We start from the raw sequence: 18,662 nt of genomic DNA, 5'->3' as shown, positions 1-18,662 counted from the left end.
AAAAATGAAGTACTGCACATTTTCACACATATACACACACCCTCCAAATATGCCAAAGTCCACTAAACTAATCAGAAAAAGAGGTGAGATAAAAACTTGGCCTTCTGTATCCTGGGTCCATGCCATGCAATCTAATCACAATAGACATTATGGGTTACTTCAGTTGCTCCTCAACAAAGCACATTTTCCAGAAAGACAAAAAAAAAATCATTTGTTGGCAACTTGAGATTTTTAAGTTGTAACTCTGTCACAAGTGGGGCTAGAGAAGGGATTATGGATTTAGGGTCCAATGCTCCAAGTTTGAATTTCATTTTTGTCACCTAATATCCCTGTGTTCTTGGGCAAATTACCCAATTTGTCAGCACCAGAAATTTCACATCTATAAAATCAGAGGGGAGACTAGATGATCCCTACTGGTCTTTCGAGCTCCAAATCAATGATTCTATGATCTCCCCTATCAGCAGCTTGTCCAAGGTCATACAGTGAATTTATGACAGAATCTAGAATAAAGTCTCTGACTCCTAATTTAAGTTTCTCACTATTAGAATTGCTAGGAAAAGAAGGATGAAGTGGCAGAATGAATGCTGGTTTAGGAGCTAGAAGCTAGTTTAAGCTTTGCTTCTGACTAGCTATGTATTCCCTCTCTTACCTGGCTACTAATTTTCTCACTAATTCTTGGTGTTTACATTTCTCTTAGGATGTTGTGATAGTGTGCAGTTATTTCCAATTCTTCCTGATTCTATTTGGGGTTTCTTGGAGTAGTTTACCATTCCCTTCTCCAGCAGGGGATTGATTTTGTCAGGCAATTAAAATGATCTGTCCAGGGTCACACAGCTAAGAAGTAGCTGAGACTGGATTTGAATTCAGGTCTTCCTGATCCCAGGCTTGGTGCTCTATCCACTGGGCAACTTAGTTGCTTCCTGTAGACTTTGAGATTTTATTAATGAAGTCTCCTAGCCAATTAGAAAGCTCAGAGAAGAGGCACAACTCAGGGCTACAGGCTCTCAGCAAATTAGATTAGATAAATATTCACATTTTAACAAGTTTCCCAATCGTCTTTTATCCTGAAAGAATGCTGAGAGTTGCTTGAGGTTTTGCAGAGTGGCTGGACAGCAAGAAAGATGTAAGAAAGGAACATCAGAATGACTTTTAAAATTCTTTAAGTGATTATGGTGGATCCCACTGGAAATAGCCTCTTACTAGACTATGTTTGCATTTGAAGAATTCAAGTAAGTTCCCACTTTTCAACAAGCCTGACCCTGAGTTCTAAAGCTTTTGAGTGTTTTCTGTCTTTTTTTTTTTTGGGGGGGGGGGGGGGGGGATCATCATCATCATCATCATTGGCAATTGTGAAATTTGGCTCTGGAGAATTTTCTATGATCTATCCAATTATACTTCTATGATCATAGAAATACTGAATATCAGATCTCAGAGGAATTCTTACTTCTTCACAGTCTCTTCTCCGTATGTGTATTCTTACTCCACCACACCTTTTCTTGAGCTTAAAAGGATGGATAGGATTCAGGAATGGAATGAGACGCAGAATATTCCAAGTAAAGAGAACAATTGGGCTGAAGGAGAGTGATATGGAAAAAGGGAAGGTCACTGAGTCCGAACCTTCAGTTTTAAAGATGAGGAAACTGACTCTCAGAGAAGATGCAGAGTAGTACAGACTCACCGCACCTTAAGTTTAAAGGCAAAATTCGAACTCCCGGCCACCTGGGTGGTGCCGGATTGTGAGGGAAGCTGAGTTCTAGGGAAAGGGTCTTGAATTTGACTGACCGATGGAAGTCGTGACGGGCAGAAAAGAGACATGACCAGCCCTCTGCAGAAAGCACCAGATTTCTGAGCAGATTTTTTCCAAGTCGGCTGAATGTCAGTTGCTGCTACTAGTGAAAACATCCCCCACTAGCGTGGCTAGCCGCTATCCGAGTAAGATCTGAAGCTGCGGCGGGATTCACCCAATTAGCCCAGCAGATGACAATGACAAAGGCTGGCTACTCCTTCTCTCCTCCTTGACTTCCCAACCCCCACCTCCCTTAGAGATGCATACCCTGGAGGGGGAGGTGTGGTGGTGGAACCCATCGATCCGTGATTGAGCGCTGGCCCAGTCGGGTCCTACCCAGAACCTGCCTGCCACCGCTGTAGAAGAAGGCAGCTCCCAGGGTGCTGCATTCATCAGAATTGCTGAGCTGATCACATGGTTTTCTTCCTGCCTTCCCCGTTAGCTGCTCCTTGTCAGCAGCTGGCGGAGCCCGAGGCCGCAGGCCAGTGTCTGCAGAAAACCTTTCCCGGCCCTACGTTGCAAAACGCCAGCCTCCTGCTCGCGCTCCCACACCCGCGCCGCCGCCAGCCTGCCTCGCTAACTAAATGGTTTTCCTCCGTGCCAGGGAGATTACCGTGGATCCCAAGGAAGCTGCCTCCTACTAGGCCATGTTTGCATTTGAAGAATTCAGGTAGGCTCCCGCTTTCCTGCATCAGCCCGAGCCTGGCTTTTTGTTCTAAGCTTATTGAGGGATTTTTCCTTTCTTTTTTCTTTCTTTCTTCTTTTTTTGCTGTGTAATGACACTCTGGGATCTGGCTGCAGCCAGGCAGGGCTGACTTCAATATTTGTTGGCGGGTGAGACAGGGGCTGGGAAGGACTGGGGTTTTGGTGGGGGGGAAGATGGAAAGCTCCGGGATCCGAAGGAAGGATGCTAAGTGAAGGCTGAAGTGATGGCTAGATAACTGATTTTTCTGTTGTACGAATTGATTTAGACCCACCTGGATGCCGCTGTGGGACTCTGAATACCAAACCACCCAGCATCGGTCCACCCTTTGTCAAACCCAGGAGATAGTGATGCTCCTTTTAAAAATAAATAAATAAAAAGGAGGGGGAATGAAAAGAATGTTAATGGTGGTAGCTGAAGCCGGAGAATTTGGCACGTCTGCAGAGCTAAGATTTGGCTTTGACTTCATCAGATGTTTGTTATTTTTAATAATAATCTCCTGGCTGGGGAGCTCCGAGTGAAGCCTGTTGGAAGGGTTTTCCTAAGCAGGCTTTCTCTTTGCTGTTTGTAAGCGGTTCAGCTGCTGCTGCTGCAGTTATTAATGTTCCAAATTAGCATCTTTTGTGAGGCTGACTTACCCCCTTTCCTCAGAGAACCCATCCCTGAGTATCGTGTGGGAAGGGTAGTTTGGGAGAAATGAAAATTAAGGGGGGCAGGGCTGAGAAGGCAGACTGATTCTATGTGTGTTGCCACCTCTTGTGAGCTTATGAAGGAGTGTGTTTGCTGGGATTCCTGACCTCTGCAAGCCTCTGGTTTTCTGAGAATGATTTACTCTATTTTTATGCAAAGCCTAAACATTATAACAGCTGGAAAGACTAGTGACTCAGAATGTCAGGACTGGAAGAGAACTTAGAATCATAGAACATGGAATGCTAGAATAAGAAGGGACCCTGGAATCACAGAATATGAAATGTCAGAACAAGAAGGAACCTTAAAATCATAGAACATGAAATGACATTGCAGGAAGGGACCGTGGAATCATAAAGCATGAAATGACAGAGCAAGAAGGGACCATGGAATCACAGAAGATGGTATAGCAGAGATGGAAGGACTTTAGAGATCATCTAATCTATTACCTCATTTTACAGATGAGGAAACTGAGGTTCAGAAGCCTTAAATAATCATCTAAGGTCACACGCCCAGGAAATGGCCAAACGAAGATTCAAAAAGACAGGTTATTTGAATCCAAGTCCCTTGTGTCCAGTCCACCAGAATTCTGTGACAGCCTTACAGCCATGATCATAAAACCCTTTTCTGATCTCCCAAAATGCTACAACCCTAAATCCTTTAAAAAAAAAAAAAAAAGTCATAAAACAACCACCTTAGTAGATATTTATAAGAATGAGTAATTGAATGAATGAAAAAGGGAGGAACCCTTTTCATACAGAAAAGTGAGTTACAAGGTTGGGCTATTGATATCTTTCTGTAAACTTGATACTTAAAAAAAGAAGATTCAAGGATTTCTGTTTGTGTTATCTTTGAGAAGCTTGCTACTTAAAATTGGGATTTGGAAAGGCTGATTCTTATGGTTCCAAAGAGGTCATAGATTGTGAGAAAACTCTGATCTTATACCACAAGGATTATTTTCTATAATCAATGTTAGAAATTAGGATTAGTGGTATTTCACACTTGCCAACAGGTTTTTTTGGCCTGAGGAATCTATTAGAATGCTGTGTAACTCCAGTTGTCAGACCATTGTTAAGTGTGGTCCATTCAATGATAACAGGCACTCATACAATAAACATTTATTAAGTACCTACTGTATGACAGACACTAGGGACAGAGAGACAAGTCTATATCCTCGAAGTGCTTACCTTTTTTAGTTACTTCATTTTAGAACTTGAAATCTCTTTTGAGATCATCTAGTTTAATTCCATCTAGTCTAACTTTTTACCCAAGGTTACAGATACTAAGTATCAAAGACCAGAAATAGCTAGTAAATGGTGGAGTGGAGATTCAAACTCAGATCCTTTGACTTCAGATTCAGAGACCACACTAACTATGTGAGGGGTATAAGGAATTATTAAAATATGCTTCCACTCTTAAAGGTTCTGCCAATAAAGTAAATTTGATCCTAGTTACCAGAGGATGGAGTTGATTCTCTACACACTCTGACCAGTCAGGCTATACCTGGAGAATTGTGCTTAGTTCTAGGCAATCCTTTGATAATGAACATTGATTGGCTAAAGATTGAGAAGACTTCCAGAAAGGTGAAAAACACCAAAATCAGACTGAATGAATCTTCACTTAAGGAACTAGTGATGTTTAGCCTTGAGAATAGAGGACAGAGATGGGATGATAGGGATTGGTGTATTAGTAGTGGGTGTTTGAAGAACTATCATTTGGATCAGGGCCTTGTTCTGATTGGCCCCAGAAAGCAGAAGGCATGGGTAGAAATATCAAATTTAGGTTTGAAGTAGGGGGAAGAGGAGGAAAGAGTCAGGGAAGAAAAAAAAAGATCTGAACAGTTATAGTAATACAGAAATAGAATGTACTGCTGCTGGAGGTAGTGGGTTCCTCATTACTGCAAATGCTCTTGAAGCCTTTGTCAGGGATTTTATAGAAAGAATTTTGGTTATGGATCATATTAGATGAACTCTGAATTTTCCTATGCTCAAAGATTCTGTGATTCTGGGCTCACAGTATAGTCAGAAGAATACAGCATGAACACAAATATGTGAGTATGCATTTATTAAGTTCCTATTATATACAAAATACTATGCTAAGTTTTAGGGATGAAGAGAGAAAAATTCAGCTGCCTCTGCCCTCAATTCAATTCAATTCAATAAACATTTGTTAAGCATCTGCTAAGTGCCAGGGGATACACAAGTAAGTGCTAAGTGCTGGGAATTCAAAGAGGCAAAAGATAGTACCTATTCCCAAGGAGTTTATAGTCCATCTGGGATAGCCGGTATAAATCTTAAAGCATATGCAGAATTCCAGCCCTGGAATGCTCCCTCTCCTCTTCTCTGCTGATAAGTTATTCAGTGAAGATAAAGGCACCAGCATCTGGGGTGAGAACTTCTGAAAGGTAGAGTTGAGGTAGGAGTGTATTCAAGGAATGGAATATACAAAGGCACAAAAATTGGAGATAAAATTTCATGTGAGGACAGATTTATTGAACCCCAAAATATGTGAAGGAGAGAGTAATATATACCAAGACTAGACCCAGGTAGTGAAGGGCTTTAAAATAATATAAATAGAGGAGATTGTATTTTGTTCTAAAAGGAATTGGGAGATACTGGAACTTGTTGAACAGGACAGTAACAGTCAAAACTACTTTAGGAAAAATTATTTCGATATCTGTGTGTAGAATGGATTGGATTGGAGAATTAGTCAATAAATATTTTTAAGCACCTAGTATGTGCTGGGCAGAGACAGAAAGAGCTCACAGTTTAATGAAGGAAGCAATATGCAACATGTACAAACAAGCTATCCACAAAATAAATTGGAAGGGAAAAAATTAAAATTAAGGGGGATCAGGGAAGGCTTCCTATAGAAGGGGGAACTGAGGTTCCCAGAGGTGAAAGGAAATCTGTTAGAGGTGTTAGAAAGATAATTTATTTTCATTTGCTACATATCAAATTATTTATTTTCAAGTATGAGGTGGAACAGCTGGTCACTGAAGACCATTCCAGCTCTGTGCTTGTGTGATTCTAAGCTCCCAGTCTAGTCTGAGAGCTATAACATGAACACAACCTTTTGGAGATCAGAAGACTTGGGACTTTAATTGGGACTTGAAGGAAGCCAAGGAGTCCAGGAAGCCCAGATGAGAAGAGAGAGTATTTCAGGTTTGAAGGACATTCAAAGTAAATGTCTACTGTGGGGAAAAGGGATATTTGACAGTCAGTCAATATCAGTCAGTCAATAAGCATTTAGTAAGCACCTACTACGTGCCAGGCAATGTGCAGAAGCCCTAAATATTAAAAAAAAAAAAAAAAAAAAGTGGGAGGGAGAGGGCAAAAGACAGTCTCTGTTCTCCAAGAATTCATAATCTAATGAGGGAGTGAAGAATGGAGAAGAAGGTATAAAATAATCTAGAAAGGTTTGATAAAGCCTCTTGAACCTGGGTGGTGAATAAGCAAAGGGGACAGGGAAAGATGTTAAGTAAAAATGACAAGATTTGACTACTAATTGTAAGTGTGTGGTGAGAGCAGAGAGAAGTCATCTATGCCTGAGGTTATAAATCTGAAATCACAAGACCAACACAAATAATAATATAAGTAAAGGCTAAATAACAACTCACATTTCTATAATACTTTACAGTTTACACAGCATTTTTCTCCATAATAACCATGTGAGGTATATAGGGCAAATAATATTATCCCATATGCCACATGAGGAAACTGAGGTTCTCAGAGGTGAAAGGAAATCTGTTAGAGATGTTAGAAAGATAATTTATTTTCATTTGCTATATATCAAATTATTTATTTTCAAGTATGAGGTGGAACAGCTTGTCACTGAAGACCATTCCAACTCTGTGCTTGTGTGATTCTAAGCTCCCAGTCTATTCTTTTTTTTTTTTTTTTTTTTTTTCTCTGATAAAGACTTTATTTCTAGGATATATTAGATAACTGAAACAAATTTATTTTTATTTTTTTTAAAATTTTTTTTTTATTTAATAGCCTTATATTTACAGGATATATACATAGGTAACTTTACAGCATTAACAATTGCCAAACCTCTTGTTCCAATTTTTCACCTCTTACCCCCCCACCCCCTCCCCTAAATGTCAGGATGACCAGTAGATGTTAAAATATATTAAAATATAACTTAGATACACAATAAGTATACATGACCAAAACATTATTTTGCTGTACAAAAAGAATCAGACTCTGAATTATTGTACAATTAGCTTGTGAAGGAAATCAAAAATGCAGGTGTGCATAACTATAGGGATTGGGAATTCAATGTAATGGTTTTTAGTCATCTCCCAGAGTTCTTTTTCTGGGTATAGCTAGTTCAGTTCATTACTGCTCCATTAGAAATGATTTGGTTGATCTCGTTGCTGAGGATGGCCTGATCCATCAGAATCCCAGTCTATTCTGAGAGCTATAACATGAACACAACCTTTTGGAGATCAGAAGACTTGGGTTCAAATTCCACTTTAGAGACTTAATATTTATGTGGCCTTGGTCAATGACAATAGGGATGATTCACAAACCACTATCTTCACAACAACCCTGTGAGGTTAAGAGAACTTAAAAAAAAAAACCCAAAATATTATCCCCATTTTACAGTTGAGAAAATTTAAACAGAGTTTAAGCTACTTTCTTGTGGTCATATAATTAGAAAATGTCTGAGACCAGGCTCAAACACAGGTCACCACATAATTTTCAAGATTAACTTTCCAGTTTTAATTTCTGTGATCCTAATAGATTTGCCCAAAGTTGCACAGCTAAGAGGGAAGTAGGAAAGGGAACCAGCATGAATTAAGCCCCTGTTATGTATTAGGCCATCTATTAAACACTTTAGGCATATTATCCCATAGTAAATTTCACAGTTATGATTTAACCTACATGATGTCATTACATATCCAATGCTGTTTCTGTCACACTGCTCCCTAAGAAGGACTGGAGTTTAGTATATAATTTTTAGTATATAATTTAAATTTTATAATTATAAATTTATAAATTCTTCAGAAAAAATTTATCACTGAGGTCCCTTCCAGGCCTAGCTTTATAATCCTCTGATCTTGTAATTAATAATACCAGGACGGATCTGATGCTTGCAAATAAGGGGCATGGAAGAGATGCATAGGAGTGGAGAGAAGGAAGATGTCACTATGAATCAGGGATAGTCATAAAATGCTTCTTTAAGAAGGAAGTGAATTTTGATTTTGGTCTTGAAGAATAGGTTGACTTGAATAAGCTGAGAGAAGTGGGAAGGCATTTCTAAAAGGGGAAATGGTGTGAGCAAAGCAGAGGAGGTGGGAAAATACAAGGCATATTCAGGAGACAGCGAATACACTGAATTATCCTATCATATAGGGAAGTGTTTGATGGCCATGTAGGGTTTCTATAGGATTAATGGGAGGCTAGTCTGGAGAGACAGATTGGAGCTGGGTTATGGAGGACCTGAATAAATACCTTACTAAGAAATATAGATTAAATTCAACATCTCCATGATCATATGACTTTCTCCTGAAGGCACAGATAAACTTAAAGAAAGTCTTTCAGCAAAGGAATAGCAAGATGAATAGAGTAACCCAATCAGCCCTTGGTCCATTCTGGTTATGGAAAAGTGGATTAGGATATTGGTGCTTCAAGTGCATTTCACTCAATTTCTATGAGCAAGGGATAGATGGGCATTGCCTCAGACAAACTGAGACCCAGGAAAATCTCAGATTAAAAAAAAAAAAAAAAAACAAGGTCTTCCATTGCATCTTCCATAGGTTGTCTTGACCTATATTTTGCCATTGCATCCTGATGACTGGAGGAGAAGATGAGGATTAGGACTTTGTACAACTCTACCTCATTTAACATTACAGGACAAGACATCACCCCTCCTGATGTCATTGATTCTCTTTGAGAACATAGGATGAATAACAATGGTGATCTTTTAACTGGGAATGTTTAACCTAGAAAAGAGAAAATATAGAAGAATCATGATAGCTATACTGATTTGTAATCTTGGATCTTTCTATCACCAATTTTGTTTAGCACTGAGCAAGTGTTAGCCAGTCTTCAGTTGGGGTACAGTGATATGAGAGATGTATTATTCTTTTGAAATTGAGATTTACTTGGGGTTTTATTCAGTATTTAATGAACTATTATGAGTCCAAGAAATCCAATTTCTTTTTTCTTTGGTTACAAAAGTAGTTAAAAATTAATTACTGTTATGTTTCCAAAATCATTGATTTTATTTTTCTTTAGAGGAAACATATTTTGAGATGAAAAAAAATGCATTGCTTGTAAAAAGAACAAAACAAAATTTTAAAAATGTAGGTTTTTGAGGTAGACAGAAAGCATAAAGCATGCTTTGAGGGGATAATGAGATTGACCAGAACAGAGGAGGTGATTCATAGGGAAGATGACTGAAAGACACAGATAGTTTACTAATGAAAGAAATGATTATTAATAACTAATGATTTGGGGAGATTCACAGTCCCCTTTTTATCTATTTTCAAGACCTTGGTCTCTGAAGATTGAGTTAACTTCTTCTATCTGACTCCACCCAACCTTTTAAGGAATCTTTAGACTAAAGTGAATTCTATTCAATCAAGTTTGGGTGGAGACAGACTCTTGTCTATGTCCAAAACTGGAGGAGTCTGGGTATAGAAATAGTCTCTCTGTCCATGAGTGACATGATTCACTCTCAGTGCCTCATTAGAATATTCATTCTCTCATAATTGTTAACCAGTCAGAATTGTCATCCTTTTGAACACTCTCCTTCCAAAAGAACATATAAACTTGAGCCCACCACCTTGATAGTCTTTGGTCTAGGAGACAGCCAAATTACTAAACTTTTATTAATAATTATACTGGCCTTATTATTGAAATGACTGAATTACCCAGAAATTATGTCATTCAATCCTTTCTAATCACCACACTGATGGAAAAAAGATAATAATAGAATTTTTGAGGTTTTCAAAGCACTTTATATATATTATCCCATTTGAGTCTTATAATGATACAGTATGACATATAATACAGATATTATTTTCATCCCTATTTTACATATAAGAGAATAAAGCAGAGAGACATTAAATGACTGGCCCTTGGTCACAAAAGTATCAGAAATGTGATATAAACAGATTTTCTGTACTTCAGATCCTGGATGACATACTATTTCCTATATATAAACTATGTCTTTAGTAGAAGTGACCTTGATCTTTTCATGTTCCTTGATGTGAAGCCTGTGCCTAATGTCCCAACATTACTCTGACCTGTAGGATAGGAGCAAGTATAAGTCATAATCTAATTTATTTATTTATTTATTTTTTTGCTGAGGCAATTTGGGTTTAAGTGACTTGCCTAGGGTCACACAGCTAGGAAGTGTTAAGTGTCTGAGGTCAGATTTGAACTCAGGTCCTCCTAACTTCAGAGCTGGTACTCGATCCACTGTACCACTTAGCTGCCCTAATCTAAGGAATGCTTATTAGCCAAAAGATTGATGATAAGGGGGTTCCTTCCTCTAAGAAGGACTTCTGACTTCCTTCTTTCTATCATTAGCTAGGAACTCAAGGACTAGGGCTTGGAAAGTAATAAATGAAATAAATAAATAAATGAGAAGTTTGTAATATGATAAAATGAACATTTTGTGAAGAATGAACTTAGATTTAACTTTTGACTGTCCTTGATATAGAAATCAGCCATCTAAGAGAAATAAATGAAATTTCCTGCCATTTACAACTTCAGGCTTAGAGTTGTTCAGATGTGCTCTCTCTGGCTTGTTGTGATGTGAGACCCACATCCTTTAACTACTTTAACATAACTTTAACTAAGTCCTAGTTCTTTAACCAGTACTTTTAGTCATAAACCTCCCTCTCTTTTTTATTCTACTCTCCTTCCCTCTTGACTTCTGAGCCAAGTGGCTAAGTGCTCTTTCAATGGTTCATAGAACCTCAGAGATAGAAGGGATCATCAGTGAGAGTTTGGTGATACAAGAGATGTGTTGCATATTTGAAGTTCAGTTTAATCTTGGAGCTATATTTAGTATTTGAGTTAACCATTATTACTTAGTCTAATACATCTAGTCTAATACATACCTGAGTAAGAATCTCCTAAGATACCCTGATGACTTGCTTGTCTCCAGAAGGAAGAATTATAGGCCAAGGTAGAAGTGGCCTTGGTATAAAGAAGAACTTCTCATCAATTGGAAGTGTCCAAAGGTAGAATGTGCTGCTTTTGGGGGTTGGGGAAGGCAGTCACTGGAACTTTTTAGGTAGGAGTTGGATAAATGTCTACTCATGGATAGCTACTATAGTAATTTTTCAGAGAGAAGTTTTGGTTAGATATGAATTGAACTGGATGACTCTAAGATACCTTCTAATTCTGAGACTCAGTAATTCTGTCTCTAGTTCCCTCAAAAGTCATCTGGTCTAACTATATCTACAAAAAAAAATTCTAGTTCTTTGTTGTCAATACCTAATTGATTTTATAGGTAGAAAGAATTTAAATTAATAACTATATTATGTTTTCAATATGTAATTTTATGTATATTTCATTATCACACATACCCACATCAATCTCAGATAAGAATGTACTTTGTCACAATCAGAGCACATATTGTGTTATGTTCTGGGTGCCATATTTTTTTATGTTATACATGTTAAAATATATGTTAAATCTAATATGTGTAAACATTTATACAATTCTTTTGTTGCACAAAAAAAATCAGATCAAAAAAAGAAAGTAAATGTGCAAGAAAACTAAATGCAAGAGAACAACAACAAAAAGAGTGAGAATGTTATGTTGTGATCCATACTCAGTTCCCATAGTCCTCTCTCTGGGTGTAGATGGCTCTCTTCGTCACAAGATCATTGGAAATGATCTGAATCATCTCATTGTTGGGAAGAGTCATGTTCATCAGAATTGATCATCGTATAGTCTTGTTGCTGTGTACAATGATCTCCTGGTTGTGCTCATTTCACTTAGCATTAGTTTATGTAAGTCTTTCCAGGCCTCTCTGAAATCATTCTCTTGATTACTTCTTATAAAACAATAATATTCTATAACATTCATACATTGTAACTTACTCAGTCATTCTCCAACTGATGAGCATCCACTCAGTTTCCAATTTCTTGCCACTACAAAAAGGACTGCCACAAACATTTTTTGGGTGTCATATTTTGGAAAGGATATTGATAAGCCATAAAGTGTCCAGAGAACAATAATCAAGATAGTAAAGGGTCTCAAGGTTACCATCCCTGTTATAATATAAAGATAATTAAGATGTTTAGCTTGGAGAAGAATTAGTTAAATGAGTGACAGAGGGGATGAAACTTGATAGGAATCTTTAGATATTTGAAGGGCTACCTTGTGAAAGGATTGAACTCTTCTACATGGCCAGTAAGTCAGAACTAAGACAAGTGGTTGGATGTTGAAAAGAGATAAATCTATTTAAGTTTGATATATGGAAAAACTTGCTAATAATTTAAACTATCCTAAAATAGAATGGTCCACCTTGGAAGGGAGTGGGTTACCTATTATCCTCAAGTAAAAAACAGATTGGATTAGATGACCTCTGAGATCCCTTCAGAGTTCAGAAATTGATTGTGAATTCATTTGGTTTATACATTGATTAAATTAAACTTCATATGAACAAGGCCCTGGGTCATTAAAAGTTTTGTTGTTTTTTTTTTTAATCATAAAGTCCTTATCTTCAAAGAAAATATAGTTTTCTAGAAGGCTACAACATGTGAACAAATTATAGTATACAATAGGTTTTGCTAAAGAAAAGGAATATTGTAGAACAGAGATTCCCATACTTTCATAGTTCACGATGTCCTTAGTATCTCAAATTTTCAATAGCACCTATAGGCTCAAAATAAAACAACCCAAAGGTCTATTTATTAAGTTGTTAACACCAAACAAATTAATAAAGATTCATGCTAACAACATAGTAACTTTTTAAAAGAATAATACACATAAACTGAGAGAAAAAGATAACATTTTTACATCATTCTTAAATAACCACAAATATTTACTAATGAGATATGTGCGGGTCCCTGCCCCATAACCTTGGAATTATATTGGACATTGCCATCCTCATTTCCAGTTCCACATTGATTTTTGATCAGGGCTTGCAAATAACAAAAACACAGCTTCACAAAACATAGGATATGACATTTGAGAAAGTTGGAAATATTATTGGCAGAGTCAAAAATACAAGTAAGCAAAAACATACCATAAACATTAGAACATGTCATAGAAAGGAATGCACATAATCTAATATTGAATTAGTTCAAGCTAGTAGCATGTATCTGACATTTAGATTCACTTATTTTTTTCAAAAATTTAAACTATCAGGGGAGTCCCTGTGAATTCTTCACCCCAGCTCAGTAGAAGCAAGAAGAAGATGGCTCAGTGAGGGAAGAGCTAGGATGTAAGAAATTGATGCTTAATACATTTTTTAGATATTATAACAGTAATAATAACTAACATTCCTATAGGCAGACGTGGGCTGATAAATGTTTAAAAACTTGTTTTCTGAAGAAAAATAGTACTCACAACACACTTTTAGTTTTGATATCTATTATCAATATTATTGCTGTCATTTTCTTAAATACAAGCAATTGACAAAACAACTAATCAAGCCCTGATTTATATCATTTGCTGATTTTAAAGTATAAATGCTCACACTGAAAATTTAATATCAGCTCTCAAGAGCAACACACCCCCATGTATAGATGGGGACTAGATAGTTTAATTAATATCTTAATACTTAGGCAATAGAAAGGTTGGGGTAAGGAAGAGATGGGGAGAAGGGAGCCAGGTGGTACAGTGGATAGAGTACTGGGCTTGGAGTCAGGAAGACCTGAGTTCAAATACAGCTTCAGAAACTTCCTAGGTGTGTGACTTTGGCTAAGTCATTTAACCTTTGCTACTGGAAAAACAAGAGGCAAACCATTGCAGTATCTTTGCCAAGAAAACCCCATGGATAGACATCCTACAAGGTTATGAAGATTCAGATAAAAAAAAAAAAAACTGAACATCACAAAGACCTTTAGTAAGGTAGTGGCCTGGTTAGGCTTCCTCTTTCGGAAGATTACTTTATAACTGAGTGAAAGACAGATTGAAGAAGGGAGGAGGAAGACACACCAGGTAGAAGGAACTATTAAGTGATGCAGAAGAGAAGCAATGAAGGCCAGAACTAAGGCAGCAGATAGCATTAGTAAAGAAGGGACAGATATACGAGATGTTCTAGAGATACTTATACCAAATTTATATAGCCCATCTTGGAATATATAATTATATATATAATATTCATATATTTTATATAAATATAATAAGAATTAAGAGCTTATACTTAAGTAGTATTTCATTATCTACAAAGTACTTCTCTCACAAAATATGTATGACTAACATAATACATTTGTATCTATCTCCTGTAGTTTAAATATTTTTCAGGCAATGAAAAGAGTTTTATTAAAATAGCATTTTAAGGCTGATACTGCTTTTATAGAATTGTGTGTTATGTCTATTTGAAAGAAGACTTGAGACTGATAGTCAAGGGATCACATTCCAATCCAGTCTCTGTCACAAAATTCCCCTGTGAGCTTAAAAGTCACTTCATTTTTCTAGAATTGCTTTTCCCCACCTGCAAAATGGCAGTAATAGTCCCTCTCTTGTTTTTTCTCACCAGAACATGGTGAGGACAGGAGAGAATGGATTTAGACTTCTTTTAAAAGTTAAAATTTTTAAGTAACATAAAGCCCTTTTAATACATATTTTTGAATAGAGTTTGCAAATCATATAAGAAATAAAATTTAGATTCTTCCTTTATTCCCTATCTTTACAATACAATCTAAATAAATGCCACTTCCTCCATAAAGTTTTCCCTGATCCTATCCCTAATGATCTTTCCTTCTATCCTTGGGACTCATATAGCATTTTGTTTGTTGCCCTATCTCTAATGCATTTACCATGAAATATAATTATCGATTTATTGCAATTATACGTATCTATAAATTGTAATTTATAAGTTTAAGACACATGTTTCTATATATATTATTTATGAAATAAACCTATTAGATTGTAAACTCCGCAGAGGTCAGGGATAGTGCTCTATCTAAACTTTCTATCTCTCCCAGCATCTAGCACTGTGCTATAAACATGTGAAGTATTTAATAATGGTTGTTGAATTTGATTTAATTATGAAATGAGTATCCTACCACTGGAGGAGTTGGAGGGAGGGAAGGTTAAGTTGTACACTAGGCAAGATACATATACTGGGCCGCTAGATGGCCCAGTGGATAGAGTGCTGGACCTGTAACCTGAAAGACTCCCAAGTTCAAATCTGACTTCAGATACTTGCTAGCTGTGTGACCCTAGGCAAATCAGTTAATCCTATTGCCTCATTTTCCTCATCTGTAAAATGTCTGAGAGGTGTGTTGTGGTATGATGGTGGTTTTCTAAGGATGATAACAGAATGTCAAAATTCAAAGAAGTCTTCTAGGATGTCTGGTATTACCTGACACCTCCAGCTACTGGTTTACTCATCAGCCCCTCTCCATCTTAACTTTATTTTATATATATATATATATATATATAATACTCATATATTTTATATAAATATAATAAGAATTTGCCAAGAAAAATGACTGAACAGCAACAAAGATTCACACAGAGAGAAAAGGACAAAGGACCCTATATTATAAAGTCATATAATTATATCTAAAAATCACCTTGAAATTTCATCATTGATTCCAACTTCCTTGCTTTATAAATGATGATACCAAGATCCAAAAAGAGCAAGTTCCTTGCTCTGGGTCGCACATCTCATACATGTTAGAAGCATCTTGAATCCAAACTCTCTATCTGCTGTGCCATTTCTTGTCTAAGCTTTATATCTTTGTCCCAAGTCTTGAGCACATTGGTGATTGATATAGTTTTATTGAATAATTGAATGAATTTAGCAACAAGGATTTGGCTATAAACTTTTAATCAGCTTGAGTTTGAGGAGAAATAATATGACATCAGTCAATCAAGCAGTTTTTTAATAATAGCTTTTTATTTTCAAAATACGTGCAAAGATAGTTTTCAACATTTTACTTTTGGAAAATCTTGCATTCCAGATTTTTTCCCCTCCTTTCTCTTTACCTCCTTTCCCTAGACAGCAGGCAATCCAATATAGGTTAAACATGTCCAGTACTTCTAAATCTATTTCCACATTTATCATGCTGCATAAGAAAAATCGGTTCAAAAAGGGGAAAAAACGAGGGGAAAAAAAGCAAGAAAACAACAAAAAAAAGGTGAAAATACTGTGCTGTAATCTACATTCAATCCCCACACTCCTCTTTCTGGATGCAGATGGCTCTCTCCATCACAAGTCTATTGGAATTGGCCTGAATCAACTCATTGTTGAAAAGAGCAAAGTCCATCACAGTTGATCATCATGTAATCTAGCTGTTGCTATATTCAATATTCTCTTGGTTCTACAAACTTCACTTAGCATCAATTCATATAAGTCTTTCTAAGCTTTTCTGAAACTATCCTGCTTATCATTTCTTATATAATAATAATATTCTGTTACAGTTATATATTATAATTTATTCAGCCATTCCCCAACTGATGGGAATCCCCTTAGTTTCCAATTCCTTGCTACTATAAAAAAGGACTGCCGCAAACATTTTTGCACATGTGGGTTCTTTTCCCTTTTTTATGAACTCTTGTTAGGTCAAAGTTAAATATATATATTTAACTTTATATACATATTATATATATATATATTATATATTATATTATATTTAATTAAATTTAAATATATTATATTTATATGTATATATATATTTTGCTGAAGCATTTGGGGTTTAGTGAATTGCCCAGGGTCATACAGCTAAGAAGTGCTAAGTGTCTGAGACCAGATTTGAACTTAGGTCCTCCTGACTTCAGGACTGGTGCTCTATCCACTGCACCATCTAGCTGCCCCCAATATATATTTTTGAACACCCATTATGTGCAAAGCCCTTTGCCAAAACTGTCTTAGAGACTTCATTTCATTGCTTTTTCTTTGGAGTCTGCCAATCTTCCTCTATTCTTCTCTCTTCCTCCCTCCTCTTCCTTTTGCGGAGTAGACGTCTCCTTGGTGGGAAAGAGAAGAGAGAAATCTATATTGTTCCTTATGGGGATTTATGCACCTTGAATAGATGTGCAAGATCTTGCATATTCTTGTTCAGAAATTATAGAATATCAGAGCTAGAAGTGACCTCAAAAAGCATTTAGCCCAAAATGACAGGAAAAGATACTGACGAATGTTGGAGGGGATGTGGGAAAACTGGGACACTGACACATTGTTGGTGGAGTTGTGAATGGATCCAACCATTCTGGAAAGCAATTTGGAACTATGCTCAAAAAGTTATCGACCTGTGCATACCCTTTGATCCAGCAGTGTTACTTCTAGGCTTATATCCCAAAGAGATCTGAAAGGAGGGAAAGGGACCTGTATGTGCCAAAATGTTTGTGGCAGCCCTTTTTGTGGTGGTTAGAAACTGGAAATTGAGTGGATGCCCATCAGTTGGAGAATGGCTGGGTGAATTATGGTATATGAATGTTATGGAATATTATTGTTCTGTAAGATATGACCAGAAGGATTATTTCAGAAAGGCTTGGAGAGACTTACATGAAGTGATACTGAGTTAAATGAGCAGAATCAGGAGATCATTATACATGACAACAACAAGACTATATGAGGATCAATTCTGATGGACATGGCTCTCTTTAACAATGAGATGATTCAGACCAGCTCCAATTGTTCAGTCATGAAGAGTACCAGCTATACCCAGCAAAAGAACACTGGGAAATGAGTGTGGACCAGAACATAGCATTTTCACTCTTTCTGTTATTGTTTACTTGCATTTTTGTTTTACTTCTCAGGTTTTTTCCTTTCTTTCTAGATTCAATTCTTCTTGTGCAGCAAGATAAACTGTATAAATATGTACACATATGTTGGATTTAACATATACTTTATCATATTTAACATGTATTGAACTATCTGCCATCTAGGGGATGGGGTGGGGGAAAGGAGGGGAAAAGTTGAAACAGAAGACTTTGCAAAGGTCAGTCTTGAAAAATTACCCATGCATATGTTTTGTCAATAAAAAGCTATATATCTAAAAACAACAACAACATTTAGCCCGATGGATACTTCTCCAGTTAGCATTCCTGACAAATATTCACCCAACTTTTATTTGAATATTTTCATTGACTGGAAATTGAGTATTATCAGGTTTCCAATGATAGACAATTCTGTTTGCTCAGATTGCAACTTGCGTCCATTGATTCTAGTTGTCCTCTTAGGAGCCTGGTACCAATACTGGAGACCCTTTGAATAGGAGAAGCAGGAATGGACAAATAGAGGGCTGTACCCTTACCTTTAGCCCTAGCTCTTCAGAAACTGAGTCTTGCCATTGCTTATAGCCTTTGGCCTCTAGAGATTTTAAGAAACCTA

The 18,662-nt window shown here is 36.8% G+C and overlaps 1 protein-coding gene across 4 annotated transcripts in view; it reads left to right on the top strand.

Moving 5' to 3' along the window:
• The first annotated feature begins 1,924 nt into the window (after positions 1 to 1,924).
• The window catches only part of EVL (Enah/Vasp-like), a 188,882-nt gene continuing 172,144 nt past the window's right edge, over positions 1,925 to 18,662 (top strand). For 2 of the 4 annotated variants that reach the window (XM_031953260.1, XM_031953257.1), the window contains exon 1: positions 1,925 to 2,456. In XM_031953260.1, the coding sequence (XP_031809120.1) occupies positions 2,434 to 2,456 (23 nt within the window). In that variant the 5' untranslated portion in view covers positions 1,925 to 2,433. The remainder of the gene's footprint in view (positions 2,457 to 18,662) is intronic. The other 2 variants (XM_031953259.1, XM_031953261.1) reach the window with 2 other exon arrangements.

Source organism: Sarcophilus harrisii, chromosome 2, assembly GCF_902635505.1.
Source record: "Sarcophilus harrisii chromosome 2, mSarHar1.11, whole genome shotgun sequence".
In the NCBI taxonomy this organism is placed as follows: Eukaryota; Metazoa; Chordata; class Mammalia; order Dasyuromorphia; family Dasyuridae; genus Sarcophilus; species Sarcophilus harrisii.
This window is presented reverse-complemented; position numbering and strand designations above follow the sequence as displayed.